Below are 15,134 nucleotides of genomic sequence, written 5' to 3'. Positions count from 1 at the left end.
TCATCCTTCCAGTCACAGCCCTATGCTGTGCAGAGCTAAGTGTGCTTCCGTCCATTGAAATTGGTGGGCTTAGGCATGCCTAACTCAGCTGTGCTTAGGATGGGGTTTGGGGTACAAGTTGCAAGGACAGAAGTTCCCTTTTCCAATAGTGCCATAGGCTGTCCTTGTCTTCGTTGGGTATGGCATTCCTGTCTCTGATTTCCTCTGATCTTACGTTGGCCTTTTGCATTTTCCCCCCCAAAGAAAAGCATGAAAGCTGCTTTGAAAATAGACATGCAGCATTTCTGAAAGGCTCAGGGAACACAAGGGGCAAGGAGTTGTCTGGTTGTTCAGGGTTAACAGGCCCTTCTTGCGGAGACCAGATGCAAAGAAGGACAAGAGCACCTGTGCCTTTAATGGCTGCCTGGAAGAGATAATGTGGGCAAGTGTACCTTTTCTCACTCCTGCAAAGTGAGTTGCAGCTGCCAAAACTCCCCTCTTCTAGGCAACGATTCCAGTTACAAGAGCTTTGTTCTCCTGCTCGTTTGGTCATCCTCGCTTCATTTCGCATGGCTTCCTGTTTCTCCCCATGATCTATGTATCCCTTTCCCCCTCTAGTTCAATATATAATTTGCTCCTACCATTTTACCTAATTTTGTGCAAACATACCTAGGAGTAAATCCCACTGAATAAAGGAGTGGGGTGGGGGTCTTATTACTATGGATTGAGAGTTGCAAATGTATCCCCAGAAATCAAAGCTTCAGGACTATTTTGATAGCAGAAGGTAGGGGCTCTGTAGACAGAATTCTGTAATCACTGGTGATAAGTAACCAGACTTCTGGATTCTTCAAGCCAACTTGTCCTGGACAGTAGCGGAAGAACAAAGGAAAGACTCATATTATCTCTTTTGCTTTAAAATTTGAAGGATGAGGCACGCATACAGAAAGTCACAAAGCGCATGCACACGTTGGAGGAGGTGAACAACAATGTGAAGCTGTTGAACGAGATGCTGGTTCACTACAGCAAAGAAGACTCTTCGGAGGCTGACAAAGAGCTGATGAAGGTGAGTGTGAGTTCTCTGCTGGTAAAACCTTGAGTGCTTGTTACCCTCTGATTTTCTTTTGACTTCCATCTCCCAACATGAAGGAATTTTATAGCCCAGCTTCCCCTGCAAAAATAGGTGCAGGCACCTGTCGCCCCAGTTTCTTCTGGGGAGGAAAAAACTTAAACACATAGCAGAGTTTCCAGACAATAGACCAGAGGCGATTGTACTTCATCCAGTGGAGATTTACTTCTACTGAAGGCAAATGAGAATAATGGTCACAAATCCAGTACATTCAGGGTTGGCACAGTCCATAAAAATTGATTTGCAGCACTTACAATAAAATTTACAAAAACGTATAATAAGACTAAACCTTAACACTATAGCATACAGAACAGGACACCAGAACAAAGGAGAGAGAAAGTGAAAGTAAAACCCAGGCTCCTTCTGGCTTATATTTATAGTCAACAAGATCTTAATTGGAAAAGATAAAAGAACCAGTTCAAGCCAGCTGTACTCATCTTCTCTATACCCCAAACAATCATGAAGCTTCTTTCATACAGAGAAGCTTCCAGAAACCTCTTGAATGAATTAGAATAAGAAAAATCTCTACACATCAGATCAATACTTTCTGCACTAAGAAATGCAAACTGACAGCATCAGCTAAGGAGAAGGCAATCGAGGAAAACAAACGAGACTTTGGTTATTTTCAAGATATTTCCAGGTATACAACATTGGGGTACGTTAATTACATTAAAAACAACAACCCAAAATGCATAACTATAACAATACAGTGCACATCTATCACCAACATGAAAGAGGAATAGCCAGAGGCAGTCGTTTACACTCAGGTAACACCGACTGCTCTTCAGGCACCAGAAGCAATTCAAGAGAAAAGGTGTCTCAGTAATAATGCCAATTAGAAGTTCTTCTGAGTGAGCGGTGTCTGCACAGCACCTCTGACCCGCTACATAAGTTTAAAAGTGTTGGCAAATATGTCTCTTTTGCTTTCACCCCTTGTGACTCAATGTCTCTGCATCAATTTTTCTGTTAGCGCAAGTGTCCACGTCTTGGACCACCAATATTGTATCGAAATCTTGTGTCAAGCCTTTGCAGTGGTGATGCCTTTGGCTTTTGTGCATAAGTAAGTGAGGTTTCAGTACAAAGGCTTGCACATGTCCATTTTGACTCATTGGCCCCTATCTCTCACCTTCTCCCCACCCTTCCCCAGGAGCTCTATGACAGATGTGAAACCAAGAGGCGGACGTTATTCAAACTGGCCAGTGAGACAGAGGATAATGACAGCACTCTGGGTAAAACGATAAGTTTTTCTTTGCAGGACCGGAGGTAAACTGGGACATGCTTTTGCCTTAATAGGTGGTTAAAAGCCTGGATATTATGTATAATGTCAGCTGAAAAGAATCTATAATCCATATAGGTAAGTCAGAGGTGTTGGATAGAATATCAGATATATATCATAGGAAGCTGCCTTATACAGAGTAAGACCACTGGTCCATCTGTATCAATATTGTCTACACTGGCTGGCAGCAGCTCTTCAAAGTTTCAGGCAGGAGTCTCTCTCTGACGTACCTGGAGATGCTGGGAATTGAGCCAGATATCTACTGCATGGAAAGCTAGGGCTGTGCCACAGAGCTATGGCCCTCCCCCAACCACCAAATCTTCCTTTGTGTACATAAATCCTAAATATTGATAGCAGAAATGGATGTGGCAAAAGCCAGAGAAGCATATAACCGCAGCACCTACAAAGGCAGTGCGATTAGGGGTGGGTGGATTTCTTTGTCGTGGAAATGAATGAAATCAAATGAGCTGGTCCCGTTCCTAGCCTGAGAAAGCATTGCTGAAGATGAAGTTATTTACATTGGTCGTTTACTGTTTGTGTCTCTGTTACAGGCGACATCCTGCAGGCTAGTGACAACTTATCACGCATAATAAATTCCTATAAAAGAATTATTGAGGGGCTAGTCGTCAATGGTGAAGTGGATATTCCTGGGCTGCCTCCAACAGATGGTGAGTCATATTTTTCAGGAGCAACACCGGCCCTTCTATGAAATATCATGTTTCCCAGCTTTTGTATAATCTTAAAATTATATGTCACTTACAATACAGAAGTACTTCCTAATCCCTTGTTCTAAATTGTTAAGTCTTTTTACAAATAACAACTCTTCCTTTCTGGATTGCTGCTCACCGTAATCAAATCCCAAGCTGAAGAATTTAGCAGAGACTTTTAGCCCCAGTTCAATGGCAACACAATTGCCTTTAAGCCTCCAAAAAGGATGCTGGTGTCTTCTTACAACTATCTGATCACACTATTTTAGACAAGACAGGGATATCTTATAGAAAAATGGCAATTCTAATATGATTCAATCTGCTTATATGATACATACAGTGTGCTTTGAAGCAGTGGGTGGGAGTGGAATCCGGATATCTCAGCGTGGATATGTTTTGCTCCTTCAAGATCCCTCTGCACAGGGCCAGCTGCAATGAAAGTGGTTTTTCATAGAGGAGCTCCACAGGTCTGCTTCCAAGATTAACACTGACACATATACCCAGAAATGATTTATGGGTATAGATATGCAAAAGAAAAAGTGGGTGCAAAACTGGCACCAGAAAGGGCAAATATTCAGAGGGGAGAGGGAGAACATTTCAGCTTCCGAGGACGTTCTGTTCATGATTGTCAAGTGGCCTTTCTTGAACAAAGGATTCCAGAGTGAAACCATTGACTTACAACAGGGGCAGGGAGTTGGATCCTGACTTCCACCCTCTGCAGGCTAACTTTGACAGGTGGGCACGGTTGCCCAGCTGTCAGTCACCTGACATCATTATGATTCCAGCTGATTAGCAGTTAACAGCAAGCCCCTTTGATGTTCATTTGCAGGGCTGTTTGGATTCAAACTGCACCTGCAAACAGACAAAGCGAGGCTCAAGGTGAGCCACTTCAAAATCATTCTGTCTGCGAAAGTGCACCTTCAAAGGGGCTTGCTGAAAGAGGGCCCCCCAGCTGCACTAAATCCCCATTGAAGATTCATGAAATGCTATCCTGAGTTATAAACATATGGGGGTTGCGGGGGGGGGGGGAGCTGTCAACAGTGTGACCAGAAGGAAATTAAATGCAGAAAGCTACAGGTGATGCTAAGTTGGTGTTTAGTTGTTGGTAACAGACATTGATTAGCTGAGAGGTTCTAAGAGGGAGCATCTTTGCATTCCTGATCAGGTTTCCAGGAAGACAAAGACTGAGAGTAAACGTTCACATGGGAATCTGAGCCAGGTAAAAGCTGCCTCCTTTCTAATGGGGATCATTGTTTGGCTCCAGCTGTCAGTAATCTCTTAACCAGAAAATTGCCAAGAGCCTCCCTAACTACTCTGAACTTACATTACAAAAGACCTGGCCAGTTCAGACCAGTCAGACCATTGTTTAGAAAGGCTTAAGTGGAGCATATATATTCAGAGACAATGCAGGAGAATAGCTCACCATTTAGGGTTAACTGCAGGGGGTAAGAATACTAGGTGGCCGTGTTGATCTACATCAGAATATGGGGGTTTATCGCAGCATTGTTAATTATCAATTAATAATTTTCTTTAAGATTAGAGAGAGAAGAAATTGCCCAGGAAATGGCCAAAAGCTCCCAGTTCATACTATCAATGGAAAGAGCTGAATGCAGCCAAAAGTCTGTTTTGAACGTCTTAATAAAATTAGGGGAAGTCTGTTTCTTTTTTTACACAGAGGCATACTTTAATAAAGTCCGAGTGTGTTTCTCCTGCTTCCATGTCCCTCCCCTTCCTTTGTTGTCTCTTTAGTGTCCTTTTTTAAAAAAAGAAAAATATTGTAACCCGCTTTGGATAGAGTCCTGGACTTACCATCCAGGTGTCCTTTACCTGCATAAAGAACTCATAATACATTCTGCCCTAGTACAGCAGTTTCTCAGAAATGAAACCTGGCCCCTTGGGTGAGATGGCCACTCAACACAATGAGGCTTCTAGCTTCTCCTCCCTCTGCCTCAAAAATCCACTCTGGAGAGCAGGAATCTGACATCCCATTGTACAAGTAGGTTTCTGTTAAGGAAGGAGTTGGACATCACTGGGTGTTGTGCATTGTGTCTACTTGAACACTGTGCAAGGGTGTCAATCAAGAAATTTGGGCAAAAGTGGTCACTTTTTAGGACCTGTGTATCTTGAGGATAATGGTGTGCACACTCATGGAAGCTTGAGGGACCTGCAGTTCATGTTTGAAGGTTTACTACAGGAGGCATAGCCTGGAGAATTTGAAAACCGATGCTATTCTCAGCTGCATCTAGGCATTTGCAGCACCACTGCCCTCCTTGATTTGGATATGTAATATTGTTATATTGTTTGTATGCATCCATTGCCATATTTTATGTTCTCTCCTCATCACTGTAGGAAGTGATTCTTCCGTTAACATCAGTACACTCATTGACTTGGCGGGACTGGACATTTCTAGTACGCCTCCGCCACCACCGATTCCCCCAACGACGTTGACACCAGCACCGACATTAACTCCAGCTCCAGCCTCGTCAGAAATCCCCATCCTACCACCTCCCCCTCAGACCATCGGTCACTCCCGGAGTCGTTCGTCGAGCCAGGCAGAAGCCACTTCTGCTCTCTTGACGAGCTCGGCCAATTCCATCTCTTTGCTTGATGAGGAACTGCTATGCTTAGGTAAGGCAGGTGTGGTTTGGGTGCACTGGCTGTGGAAGGTTTCTGGCTTCTCTTCAGATCATACAAATCTTTCGCCTTTTCCTAAGGGCTTCGGTGGGAGGCACTGCTAAGTAGCTGCTGCACACAGGTTTGCCGGTATTTTTGCTGAGTGTCTGTTGTTCAGAAAACGCCCCCCCCCCCCGCCACACCTCCCCAGAAAGAAATAAAAAAAGTCCCTCCACTTGAATTTACTGGACTGGGTTATCACTGAGAGCTACAGAGAGTGGCATGTCCATAATAAATTATAATAATTTTTTATTTATACCCCGCCCTTCCCGGTTCAAAAACCAGGCTCAGGGCAGCTAACAACAAATTTAAAATACTTAATTGTAAAAGCAGCATAAAATATAGTACAAAAACATGAATAACAATAAAAGTCAAAGTTCAGAAATCAATTTAGGGGAAATCCATCTAATAAACATTAGGTAATCACCAGATTATCTAACCTTACCTGTTCTGGAGATACCACTGAACAGGAGGAAGAGCACCATCTGAGAAGTTGCAGAAGTTGGACACCCCTCCATCGTGCCTCACACCCCTCCTTACAGCAGCCAGCTGCTATTGGTGAAGCCGCCAGAAGGGAAAGCAAGAACATCCAGAGATTTAGCTCTAGTATGTTCAGGAAGGTCCGTATAGTTAAAGCCATGGTTTTCCCAGTAGTAATGTATGGAAGTGAGAGCTGGACCATAAAGAGGGCTGATCGCCGAAGAATGGATGCTTTTAAATTAAGGTGGTGGAGGAGACTCTTGAGAGTCCCATGGACTGCAATACGATCAAACCTCTCCATTCTTAAGGAAATTGGTCCTGAGTGCTCACTGGAAGGACAGATTGTGAAGCTGAGGCTCCAATACTTTGGCCACGTCATGAGAAGAGAAGACTCCCTGGAAAAGACCCTGATGTTGGGAAAGATGGAGGGCACAAGGAGAAGAGGACGACAGAGGATGAGGTGGCTGGACAGTGTTCTCGAAGCTACCAGCATGAGTTTGACCAAACTGCGGGAGGCAGTGGAAGACAGGAGTGCCTGGCGTGCTCTGGTCCATGGGGTCACGAAGAGTCAGACACGACTAAACGACTAAACAACAACAACAACAACAACAAATGTTCAGGAAGCAGAGTATAAGCCTAATTATCTTTTGAATGCCGCCTTGGGAGGGCTTTGCCTTGAAAGGAGGCATGTTAAGTACCAAGCAGTGCTTTCCCCCCGAGAAAAATAGGTGCCGGCCCTCACCATGAAGTTGTTACAGTAAATGCCACAACAAAGAGGTGCTGGTACTGTGTACCCTTGAGTAACTCCTTTAAAAAACCGCTGGAACTATGAATGAATGAATGAATATAGAATGCAGAGCTTGCTTACCGCTGGCTTGTTAACATACTAAAATCAATCTGCCTTACAGTCAGAATGGAGCAAAGTTCAGAAGTGACCATATGGAGGGTGGATTTGCACTCAGGTGGATCTTTCCCATCTCAATCCATTGAATAGTTAAATGTTGGTTCAGCTGGGATTGTTCCCTTATTTACACATTTTGCTTGCCTATTCCTTTTGTTCCCTAAAATGTCGTTTTGTGCTTAGGCCTGAATGACCCAGCTCCCACTGCAGCAAAAGAAGCTCCTGAGAGCAGCCAATGGAACATGTTCCAGGTACTTTGCACTTTGACAGTGTGAATAATTTTGCACTCCCAAGATGTTATCCTTTTTTGATGCTCTGTAAGCCAGAGGATTGGTAATGCATGTTAATTTGAACATTGCTTTCATTTTCTATCTTGTAGTATCATGAGGGGATGTACTGTACCAATAAAGACAAGCCTGCCTTTCACAGTGGGAGAAATTAGCTTCCCTCTTTCTCCCAACACACACCTTCAACAGCTTTTCTTAGACTGAAATGAGGTGGTGCCTTTTGTGATCTGTCCTGCTTCTGGCCTTAAGTTCTCACTCCCTTTTAGGGCATGCCACCCCCCACCCCCCGACTTTCATTATTATGCTTGCATTATACCAGTTACGCTAATACTTTATTGCCTTCACCAGCTATCATTTCCCAAAAGCCTTTCAATTTTTTACACGTCCACCACAGATGGAGGAACAACCCTTCTATCTGCTTACATTTCCAGCATTTACTTGACACCTTTTTATATGTCTCGGCCACATTTTTGTTGACTTTCTGATTTTAAATTGTGGTGTTTTTTTTTAAAAAAATTCTGAATTAACAGTCATTGTGTGACTGCTAAATAGTAAAATACAGCAAGTGAGAATAACAACAGGAGGAAAGTTAAACATTTATCAGTGTGTTGCAAAGCACCGTTTTTCACTTGCTTCCTCTGTTGCAGAATGAACCAGTCGATCTGGACTTCTTGAACCCAAAACCAGCTTCCGTTGCCTGTAACTCACCTCTTCTCCCTGCCCTGTCACAGCCCACGGGTAGAACGTCAGCCTCTCTTGCCTCCACATTCACAGCCCCACAGCCTGCCCCTACCTCAGCCCCTTTCATATTCTCTGCTGCGGCACCACTGGGACCGTCCAATGCAATGTCAGGTGCCCCTGGGTACCTGGGCTCTGCTATGGGAAGTGGTGATCTGCACAACATGGATCCCATAGGACATCTGGATGAGAGCAAAGGGTAAGTTTTTTTCCTCCTTTCTGCTTGGAAATAATTGCTGCTATGAATCAGATTTTCCTCCCCGGCTCTTAGGTGGGACTTCAGTTAACATTGGTCCCGACAAGTATGGCCAGTGATCAGGGATGATGGGACCTGTAATCTTAACATGGGAAGAGTTGCAGATTCTCCGCCTTTGCCGTACATCAAGGGCAGATTGAATGAAGGGATGCTTCTGCCCCAGGGCAGAAGATTTGGACACCTCTTCTACCTCGGGAGCAGGGAACTGTATCTGGCCAATTGGCCAGATCACTATTTTCTCCCACACCCCAGGGCTGCCCACCTCTCGGTCACCTGAGAGCACAATGACTTTGCCTTTCGCCTGCCGTGTTTGAAATGCAGCCATGCCAGCAAAGGCACAGTCCACAAACTGCAACTGATGAGCTGATGGCTGGGTCTTGCAAGGCAAAGAAGTGAGAGGCCTGATAGCCATGTGGGTAACTTTGCACAGGGCTTTGCTATCGGTTGACTAGTGGGGCCAGCAAACACTTTTTGACTGAGCCAAGTACCTGCGCCACATGGACATCATTTGTGGCATCTCACTGCCATGCTGCAGGAGATTTTACTTAAGAGGGATTTGGGCAGGCAGGTACTCTGCCTCCCCATGTTAATGCAGACACATTCATTTCTTCATTCAGCCCCATCAATCTGCAGGGCACAGAACCAGGCAGTGGTGGGCAACACTGGCTTTTCAAAGGACAATTGCTATTTGTAGGAGGGAGCAGTTACACATGCTCACTCCAAGTGCTTTATACAGAGTGGGTGGGGGATAGGTGCAGACTAGGTACCAGAGACATTCAATATGTTTCTTTGCATTCATTTTCTTTTTTAACCTGCATTTGTTTTCCGCTCCATTCCAGACCTTCAGCTCAAGCAAACCTAGGTGCCTCTGTGTTCCCTGGTGGAGTTGCATTGCCCACTGCTGCTGTTGCACCTCTTACATCCGCTTCAGGGCTGCCCATTGCAGCTCCAGGAGTCCCTCCACTTCCATACCCAGGCAGCTGCCCTGTCGGGTCAGGAAGCCCCCTCTTCCAGCCAGCCTCCTTCCAGCAACAAGGAAGTCCTCTGAAAGGACCTGAGATCTCCCTGGGCAACGTTCACGTCCCACTGGAGTCCATTAAGCCAAGTAGGCATCACAAATATTTTTTATTGCTTACTGCTGATACTGGATTGCATGTTTCAGTTCATTTAGTTCATGCCCTTTTAAAATCTGGGATTTTTGGGGGGGTTATTGGGGTCGTGCTTTTATTTTGATTATATATTTTGTGGTTTTGTGGTTTTGTTTTGTTCTGTGAGCCGCCCTAAGGCCTCCAGGTATAAGGCAGAATACAAATTCAATCAATAAATCAATCAAAGCCTCCTTATTTTCATAATTTGGAGAGTTAGGAATATTTTTTTTACAAACCCAAGCTATTGTCCTAAAGTCTTTTGGGGGTGTAGAGGGAGAGGGGTTTGGGAACTCTGCATGGCTCCATTCCACTCCCTATTAGGCCCCCTCTCTCAAGGAGAATCATCATGCTTTTAGTGTGACAATGATCTTATGGTTGAAAGGAAAAGCTTTGAAAACTGCTAGCCAGTATTTGCTTCAAGCAGGGATGGGGAGCCTGTGAGCCTCCAGCTGTGTTGGTCTCACCTAGTACATCTTCACATTTGCCTCAAGTTGCTTCCTATCTTCTAGTGGTATTAGTAGGATGTGTGGGTTAGACTACAGTTCAATATCCCAGGTTTCCTGCCAGAATACAATCCAGGCTGGAACAAGGATCACATCTAAGGAAGGTGTATAATTAACCTTTCAAGGACACTGGTGTATCTGGAGCAGACTTATTTCTCTCTGGGGCAAAATCTGCCCAAACAGAAATATATGAAAGTCAAGAGGTTTTTGCACCTACTTTTAGGGACCATCTCATCAGCATCCGCTTTAGAGATGACGTTTTGGTCAGAATAGAGGCTTTGCAGATTCTCTTAACACAGCTCCCAGCATTCCATGCATAACCCCGGTGCCCTCCCAAGATTTCACTTGCATTGTTGTGTCATGTAAGCACCTTCTCCCCCTTGCAGGCGGCGCTCTTCCTGTGACGGCTTATGACAAGAACGGTTTGCGCATCCTCCTGCATTTTGCCAAGGAGTGCCCCCCCGGGCGGCCCGATGTGTTGGTAGTGGTGGTTTCGATGTTAAACACAGCACCCCTTCCTATCAAGAACATTGTGCTACAAGCAGCAGTGCCAAAGGTACCAAGATGGCCGTTCTCAGGCACCAATAGGGGAAGAGACCAGCATCCTCTTGTTGCTGGAGGAGAGATCAAGAGCTGCTCATCCAGGCAAATCCTGCTGGGTCAGGCGGTTGGGACCAGACTTACTTTCCAGCTGATTCTATCGAGAAGCATATTTTATCTGCTGCAACATTACAGGATAGTTGTTGCAAGCTACTGTCTTAGGCCTCGGTCCTAAGCATCTTTGGTTGCAATAAAATTCCACCGAATCCATGGGGCTTGCATCCATGTAATGAGTTTAGAATTAAGGTGTCAGTTAGTGTCTCCATCCGGTTAAGTCCACTAGACAAATATTTGCTTTTATGGTTTAGTCAGTGCTCAGTAAACATGCCCGCTTCCCTTCATATATTTGTGTTCAGTGATGCAACGTGACTGTTATTTCTGCACAAACCACTGCTCTCGATAAGATTTTCTCCTTTGCTTTTTAATCTGCAGTCCATGAAAGTGAAGTTGCAGCCACCTTCGGGGACAGAGCTAGCTCCATTCAATCCCATCCAGCCGCCAGCTGCGATCACTCAGGTCATGTTGCTGGCAAATCCGAGGAAGGTGAGAAGACTTGCATTCACAATTTCTCCACCTTTTCTTAGAGAAGGGATATTGCCATATTCTACACAATTAGACCATTTAGATCAAATGTTCTGTTTCTGCTTATGGTCGTCTTGAGCAGAGTTGAGAGTGATCTTGCAGCAGACAGACCCCTTTGCTCTGATATCCATGTTCCAAGGGAGTTAAAATTTGAGTCCCAAGTGACAACAGGGAATGGGGAAGCCTACATACCCTTTGTGCTCTTCTGGTGAGCTACCATAATCATCTGGCCAACTGCTGGTAGAAGATAAAAGTGCTGTTTTCTAGAATCTAGGATGTTACTGATCTGAAAGGAGGAATTCAACATCATACTAAGGTTCCTCAGGCAAAGCATTTCAGTCTGCCAGGCAGGCAGTTCTCCTCTTCCCCGTGTACTTTTCTGGGGGTTCCCCCCTTGCCAATTTTGGGGAATGTAGGGTGTGTGCAGGAGGGGGGCATAGTCCCATTGCACAAGCAGAAGTCACTATTCATTTGTGACTCTCAAAGGGGGAAAGACTGGTGCACATCTTACATCTTCCTTGAAATAGCTGTGTTGCCCAGTCCATAGTCTGAGAATTAGAGCTACGGCTCTATTTGTAAGATGGAGAGACACACAGAGTGGTACCTCGTCGAGCGTCCGTCTCGTCGAGCACCCGTTCCATCAAACGTCTGCGGCAAACCCATAAGTATCGGAACGGGATACTTCTGAATTCACTGCTCGCGCATGCGCAGAAGCACTAAATCGCACTATGCGCAGAAGCGGCACTTTGTCTAGCGTCCTTTTCGGCTAGACAAAACAAGGTACTACTGTATCTCTCTCTACAATTCTGTATTGTACTGTTGTATCAGCAGATTTTTTTTCTGCCTACTGCCACACTTAGGGAATATGAAAGGATGTCCCATGCTTGCTTTTCTTCTGCCTAATGCGTTTTTCAGCTTTACAACTTTGGACAGAACTGGATATAGGATTTGTGCATTGTTCTTTTTCCAGGAATTTGTTGCCCCGGTTTGTAAAGTATCAGACAAACTATTGCTCAGCCCTGCTAGTGCTCAGATAACGTCGTGGCACGCGCCAACCTTGTTCCAGGCTCCTCTGTCTTTCTACTCTGTATTCTTGACTGCAGCTTTATGTTGTTTCGTTCTTCCTTGCAGGAGAAGGTGAGGCTGAGGTACCGACTGACTTTTGCGTTAGGAGACCAGCCCAGCACAGAAGTGGGGGAGGTGGATCAGTTCCCCCCAGTTGAGCAGTGGGGAAACCTATGACCCAGAGGCACCCCAAAGGGACTGGAACGAATGTGAAATGGAAAGGGTGCAAGTGGTATCCGGCAGCGATATTGAGCTTTGTTTAACATGTCCTGTCCACTCCACTTGTAGCTTTAGTCCAGAATGTTTCCTGCACTCTGGGGTGAAGCGGTCGGGGGCATGAACACAGAGCATGAACTTGTGTAGGCAGCCACAAGTAGAGGCCTGGATGGTTTCTTTACTTTGGCCAATCCGGTTCTATCTTCCACTTTGCTAAACTTGAAATCTGATCATTCTGGTGAGCTTCGTAAGCAGAAACGGAGCACTCTTCCCTCAGTGTTGGCCAGATGTCTACAAAGGGCTATGATGCCTTCGTAAGTTTCTTTGGGGCAGAGCCCTAACAGATGTTCCTGTGCTCGGTTTTTTGTTTTGTTTTTTACCTCCTTGGTGCCAGAACTTAGGACCACCTGCAGGCTTGCTGGGTAATAAACACAAGCTCCACAAGGGGAGGTTTCTGCCATGACCTGACACTCCCGTTTTCTTTTGTAAGGCAACATCTACCCCAAAAGCCAGCACAGCTCATACAGGTGAATAAACAAGCTGTATTATTTTATACATGCCACACGTGAGCGTAAAAACACATAGCTCTCAATCTGCTGCCTTTGATTTTATACTTCCAGCTGACTCTGCAATGTGCGCTTTCTAGGCAGCTGCTACATTTTGGATGCACATGGCTCTACAGTCGGTTTCCCCTCAGCATTCAACAACTGTATTCCATGGGGGGGGGGGTAAAAACTATGACAGTCACAAAGGCACAGTTTGTCCACTGCTCCAGTGGGGAGCTTGGGGAGAAAGCGAGGGCATCCACTCTTGGTGCATCTGTCGATCAGGGTCAAAGGTAGGAAATGATGCAGCTAAGACCTTGATTCTTCTTTCAAGGGCAGTATTAGTAGTTAGGAATTATACAATGTACATAGAGCTATAGGAAAACACCAGACCTACAGATAAGGGGAAACAGAAGCCATGACAATGCATGTGCTGAATTGATTATATTGTATTTTATTCATTCCAAATATTAAGTGGTTAAGTGCAATTGTCTCCAGGAGGAGATCCCTGTGTTGAGTCAGTCGGACTAATAGTCCAACATATGGCATGTAAGCCATAAAGTGAATATCACTGCTTTGGGTTTAGTAGTCACTTCCTCTGATCTACTACAATTATTTTTGATCTGAAATATCCTTTCAAAAAAACAGTTGTCCTGAACTAATCATTTTGCTTGGTTATGAAGAAAAAAGGCTGTTTAGAAAAAAAATTTAAACTCAAGTAGGCTAAGAATTGCTAGGTGTAATTTTAAGTACTTCTTGCCACTCTGATCTGAAGGTGGAAATCTGGCTTAAGCTGAATTAATGACGTTTCTTAAAAGCTCAGCCAGTCTTACAAACAGCCGTTCTAATTTTCTGGACACCTTGTACTTAACACGGAAGAGATTTAATGGCGACCTGGAACAATTGTCTCCTACAAAGGCTTGGGGTACTCACTGGGCTAAGGATTTATAGGCAGTGCAACCTAATCTGTTGCAGCGTAAAGAGCTTCAGCAGTTATTGGGAGGGTTCAGACTTGTGTACAGACTTGGAACTGTCCAGAAAGGGACAGACATGGTCCATATGAACAAAAGGAGAGACTTGGGAGAAAAGCGTCCGCTATGTTTAGCGGCTGAGAACGGGGCGGCATTTCTTCTGCCTCTTGATCTGGTCCTCACCCGTATTTCAGTCTCTCTGCTGTCTCGTTTTTGCTTAGCAAGTCTGCCCAGCTCCCATAGCATATCTATAGAGAGCAGGTTTCACTGCTACAGCTTGCCTATGAGCAAGTCTCTCTCTCTCTCACTGAGGAAACCAGGGGGGAGGGGGGAAGCACAAGTGCTTTCTCAATGTCAGCAGTGCTGCCATACCCATGCTGTACAAGCCCAGTAGCAAGATCCCGTCGTCTCACTGTGTGGAAATGTACTGTTAGAAGCTTCAGAAGTTATTTATGAATGTTACTTGTTCATAGGCTGAAGTTGCAGCTTCCTACCAAACACGCAGAAGACTGTAAATATGTCTCGGAAGTACTTGTTTTTCTGCACGTTCAATAAAATTGCTTTCTCTACTCTGCTTCACCTGCCTTGCTGCCAGTTAATACTGTAGGGTGTTCCCCCCATCCCTAACTCCTAGGACTCAACCGCATAGTATTGTTTCTCTTAAGAACAATAGTCAGAATAAAACCAGATCCTTCACCAAAGCAGAAGCATCCTGTGATTAAATAATGCTCAGAGTTCAGGTTGGCTGCTACTTAGGAGATGGGGGCTTGGATGAAAGTTGTGTGGTTTATTTTAAAAGCTGAGCTACACAGCTTCATTCAGTGGAATGAGGGGATAGTAAGGATGGCGAAAATTTTCTGTGCCTGCAAATTAGAATTAAAGCTGCTTCTTGGGTAAGAAAAGTTCTAAATAATTTTTATTCCTCGATTCTGCATGAATGGAGATTTGGGTTGGTTTTAGATTATCAAATGGACTAGATCTAGATGTTGATTATTAGGTCACTTTAGGAGGTTACTTACCTTAAGTAATCTTAAGTTGTTGAAGTCTAGGAGAGCAGAAAGCTCAATTTCCATTGAATTCA

The 15,134-nt window shown here is 44.8% G+C and overlaps 1 protein-coding gene across 6 annotated transcripts in view; it reads left to right on the top strand.

Moving 5' to 3' along the window:
- Window positions 1-14,627, top strand: part of GGA3 (golgi associated, gamma adaptin ear containing, ARF binding protein 3) — a 30,003-nt gene extending 15,376 nt beyond the window's left edge. For all 6 annotated transcript variants that reach the window (XM_081850726.1, XM_081850725.1, XM_081850724.1 and 3 more), the window contains 10 exons: window positions 905-1,042; window positions 2,253-2,334; window positions 2,933-3,049; window positions 5,438-5,716; window positions 7,326-7,393; window positions 8,077-8,366; window positions 9,263-9,528; window positions 10,461-10,630; window positions 11,107-11,217; window positions 12,388-14,627. In XM_081850726.1, coding sequence (XP_081706852.1) covers window positions 905-1,042; window positions 2,253-2,334; window positions 2,933-3,049; window positions 5,438-5,716; window positions 7,326-7,393; window positions 8,077-8,366; window positions 9,263-9,528; window positions 10,461-10,630; window positions 11,107-11,217; window positions 12,388-12,498 — 1,632 coding nt within the window. In that variant the 3' untranslated portion in view covers window positions 12,499-14,627. The remainder of the gene's footprint in view (window positions 1-904; window positions 1,043-2,252; window positions 2,335-2,932; window positions 3,050-5,437; window positions 5,717-7,325; window positions 7,394-8,076; window positions 8,367-9,262; window positions 9,529-10,460; window positions 10,631-11,106; window positions 11,218-12,387) is intronic.
- The last annotated feature ends 507 nt before the right edge of the window (window positions 14,628-15,134 follow it).

This window comes from Podarcis erhardii (genome assembly GCF_964252035.2).
Source record: "Podarcis erhardii genome assembly, chromosome: 2".
Lineage (NCBI taxonomy): Eukaryota > Metazoa > Chordata > Lepidosauria > Squamata > Lacertidae > Podarcis > Podarcis erhardii.
The sequence above is the reverse complement of the archived record's forward strand: the minus strand, read 5'-3'. Positions and strand labels throughout refer to the sequence as shown.